Raw genomic sequence first — 3,778 nt, 5'->3', positions numbered from 1 at the left:
CGATTCAAATAAATCTGGCTCACTGGATACGAGCCAGACCAAGCCATGGGCGACCAAACGGGCCCTTCCAGAATGCAGATGTCCGTTCTTCTTCCGTCTGGTCCTTTTCAAGATGGGCGATGGTAGCTTTGCAGAAAACCAAACATGGGCCCAAGTTCTCGGCAGTTGCAGGCTCGTTGCCACAAGCCCAAGTCACGACGACGACGACGACTCGTCCATGCACCGAACGACAGTTCAACGATGGCGCCGGGCGCCGGCGTACGAACATGCCTGGGGGAGAGGAGGGGAGAGAGCGCCAAACCATCCATCTACCCAATGCAGGAGGCCTAATCTGCAAAAAGAAAAAACCTCCTTCACCCGGTGTTGAGCGTGTCGGGCGGCGACGATGGCCGGCGAACGGGCCGGTCGCGGGAGGAGGAGAGACAGAGTGCTATCAACCGCTACCCATATACATGACCGCTAGACTTTAAAATAACAGGGGTAAAGTGCAAAATACCGGATCGCGATTATTAATCACAATCAAAACCAAGGGGTAAATTGCAAAATCACGGATCCCGATTATTTATCGCGATCGAAAATAGAAGTTCATGTGCAAAATTTTGGTCCAGGCGCTGCCGAAAACAATTCTGATCACAGAGCGCTCGTAACCGTTGGATCAGGCCGTGCCGATAGAATCGACGGTTGGGACGGCTGCAGTTGATGGATGTTTGTAGATATGCCCTTCCATTATTTAGTTCTGTACTACGCTGGCCTTTTCACCTTCCTCACTACCCTGCCCTCGCGGCGGCGGAGCTCCGGCGAGCTTACGCCGCTGTAGACGTTGGATTGAAGGTTCTCCTGAAGCGAGATATGGGCGCATGGAGTGTAGGAGTTCCATATTCCCTAATCTAAAGGGAGATATGGGCGCATGCCTGACGACCGCTCCAGGCGCCAGCCCGCCGCCGCCGCCGAGGGAGAAGTACCGAGCTTTGGTCTGTGGGGGCTCGATCTCCGGAGAGCGATGGCTCGGCGCCTGGTTTTACTGTCCTCGTGTGTGAGTCACCACACTAAGCTTATCGGACTCACTCGTACATCGTGCCGTCGCGAGCATCTCGCCACCACTCCGGCGAACCGGTTCTACATCCCGTTCAGCATCAGCCAGTGCAGCCCGACTCGATACTTTTTGGCTGCTGACTGCATGGCAAAAGAAACGAAAAAACAAAAGAACCATGTCTATGTTTCATGCCTAGCGACTCACAAATATAAACTCCTGACCCAGGATTCAACTTATTTTCCTTGGCCCTGAACAGGAATGACAGAAGCTGCAGTTCTACATCCAGAAGCGCAGAGCAATACAACACTAATTTCAACAGTCCCACAAAGCAGATGTGTTTCGCATGATAGTCACATGTCTCGAAGAAGTCCCGCGGTTGGTCATCAGCTCTCTGTCGACTCGAGTGCGTGCACAAGTTACGTAGAGATCAATGAGTCACAGATACAGCTTTCCAGGTCTTCTCAGCCCTTGGTGAATCTCGAAAATACTTCTCATGCATTGCTAGAGATAAAAAGCATCCTGCAGCCAGCCATATTTCATTCAGGACTACAGTTCCTATCGCCCCGAGATCCTTGTATATCTTCCTAATCATCATGCTTTTATCATTTGAAATATTTCAAGTTATCCCGAAATGTCTAGCAGTATGGAATTATGGATGCTCATATGGCGTGGGAAAAGGGAATATTCACGCCTCAAAAATCACTCAGGGCCTTTTTAGCCGTTTTTCCTGAACCTTCTTCCCTTATTCTTTTGCTTGAAATCTTCAGGGCGTAATAAATCTGAGGCACTTGAATTCATCTCTTCAGAGAACTTTTCTGCTAGTTCAAACTGCCCAGCCTTTTTCAAATCGCTGATTAGTGCACGATACACATAAACTGAAGGTTGATGTGACTGTTTCATCTTCTCAAACATTTCAAGGGCATCAGTAATAAGGCCAGCCCGGCCAAAACTATCAACTAGAGCAGTGTATGTTCTCAAATCTGGAGTGATGCCCTTCTCAAGCATTTCTCCAGTGAATCTTTTGCACAGATCTAATCTACCAAGCCTCCGCAGGCAGTTTATTATTGTATTGTATGTCACAATGTCAGGAGAATGGCCAAGTTCTTCCATTAGCTTCACCTCATGAAGCATTTGATCCACCCGACCAGCTTTCCCTAGCCCATTCAAAATAGTGTTGAACGTGACGACATCCAAGCTACTCTGTTCTTTCTTCAACTCTTCAAATATGGTCAAACTTTTATCCACGTGTCCATATTTAGCTGTGGCAAAAATAAGGCGGTTCATCACTGTAGAATCTCTGTCATGTGTGATTTCTAAAATTTCCCTTACGAAGTTGAGTATCAGTTCACAGTTATCCAACTTCTGGAGGGCCTTTGCAACATTCATGTATGAAGTCAAATCCGGAGCAATTTTCGAAAGCAGCAAGCACCTGAATACCTTGGCACAAAGAGTAAAGTTGTTTGCTTCAGCTGTTTGCTGCAGTAACATATTATACGTGTGCAGATCAACATGGATCTGCTCATCACGCAAATGCCGCAGAATCCGAACAGCACCTGCGAGGTTGCCAGATCTGCAGAGCTTCTCAAGATAAGCAGTACATGCTGGGTCATCTGAAGCACCATTGCCTGAGGTGGTCGAACAATCCCGATTAAAGGCCTCAATGGCCTCATCCCCGTCACCATCAGCCGCACAACACCGTTGGAGGTACCGCACAGTCATGGCTGAACTCACGTGTGTAATGGGCCGTTCCTCCAGGAGCAAGGCAGCCATCAAACACCTCTGGAGGAAAATGCAAGGAACTTATGTGGTCAATTCACCATTTTAAATGCCAGACATGCAATGCAACAACAATGTTCAACGAATAACAAGTTCAAAGGTTCATCTAATCCTCGCATTAGGTACTGAATACCGACGGAAGTCTCGAATGAACTGAGACTGGGTGCGAGCAATCTAATAATTCTCGGTCATAACGATCTTAACCCGTGCTGATCCCGAATTGCAGATAACCAATTAAACCCTCACGGATAGCAATCTAGCATGGGATCGGGATCACGCGCCTTGAGGCCAACAACCTCCGAGGCTTACCTTGCAACTGCAATTGCTAAAGCGCAGCCGCGATTCAAATGGGGTTGAGCTCAAATTCGTGACGGGGGCCGAGTCAACCAAGCACCACGACAGAATTCATTTTGGAGGGAAGAAACTAGGGGAAGCAGGGAAAGGGAGGTACCGTACCGGAGCGGGCAGGAGCGCGGAGGAGGCGAGCGAGCGTCGGAGGAGCGCCACGGCCGGGGGGAACCGCCACATCTGAATGGAACAAGAGTCGCACAGGCTCTCTCTCTCTACCTCGTGCCGCCGCGCTTGCTTGCGCCGAGGCCATCCGACGACGGGCGGCGGGAGGGCATCCGCGCCGCTCTGTGGTTTTCGGGGTTTAGGCTTTGGGGGCGGCTCGCACGGGCACGGCAGGTGTTTGCGGAAATGCTTCTGAGGGTTGTCGTGGCGGGCGGGGCGGCGAAAAGGTCGTGAGACCGATAATTTTTTTAATATTACTTTTTTATACGGCAATTTCAAAAATATTGCCCAAATTCGAGAAATTATAAAAATATGGTTATGCTAAATTTTGTTTTCGCTCCTTGGATTCGCGAAAAAAATGATTTTTCATTCATTTAACTATAGAAAATATTTTCTATGATTGAAATTGCGAAAACTTTAATATTTTTTATGATTGAAACTGCAAAAACTTTGCAG

The 3,778-nt window shown here is 48.6% G+C and overlaps 1 protein-coding gene across 1 annotated transcript; it reads right to left on the bottom strand.

Moving 5' to 3' along the window:
• Positions 1 to 781: 781 nt before the first annotated feature.
• LOC133929092 (pentatricopeptide repeat-containing protein At1g11900-like) lies at positions 782 to 3,514 on the bottom strand. Its single transcript, XM_062375691.1, has 2 exons — positions 3,266 to 3,514; positions 782 to 2,812 (listed from the first exon to the last, which is right to left on the bottom strand). Exons 1-2 carry the CDS (start codon positions 3,335 to 3,337, stop codon positions 1,748 to 1,750), a joined length of 1,137 nt encoding a protein of 378 aa, XP_062231675.1. The 5' UTR covers positions 3,338 to 3,514; the 3' UTR covers positions 782 to 1,747.
• Between the last annotated feature and the right edge of the window lie 264 nt (positions 3,515 to 3,778).

Source organism: Phragmites australis, chromosome 9 (genome assembly GCF_958298935.1).
Source record: "Phragmites australis chromosome 9, lpPhrAust1.1, whole genome shotgun sequence".
Lineage (NCBI taxonomy): Eukaryota > Viridiplantae > Streptophyta > Magnoliopsida > Poales > Poaceae > Phragmites > Phragmites australis.
Note: the sequence above shows the minus strand (reverse complement) of the source record. Positions and strands in the feature narration are given on the sequence as shown.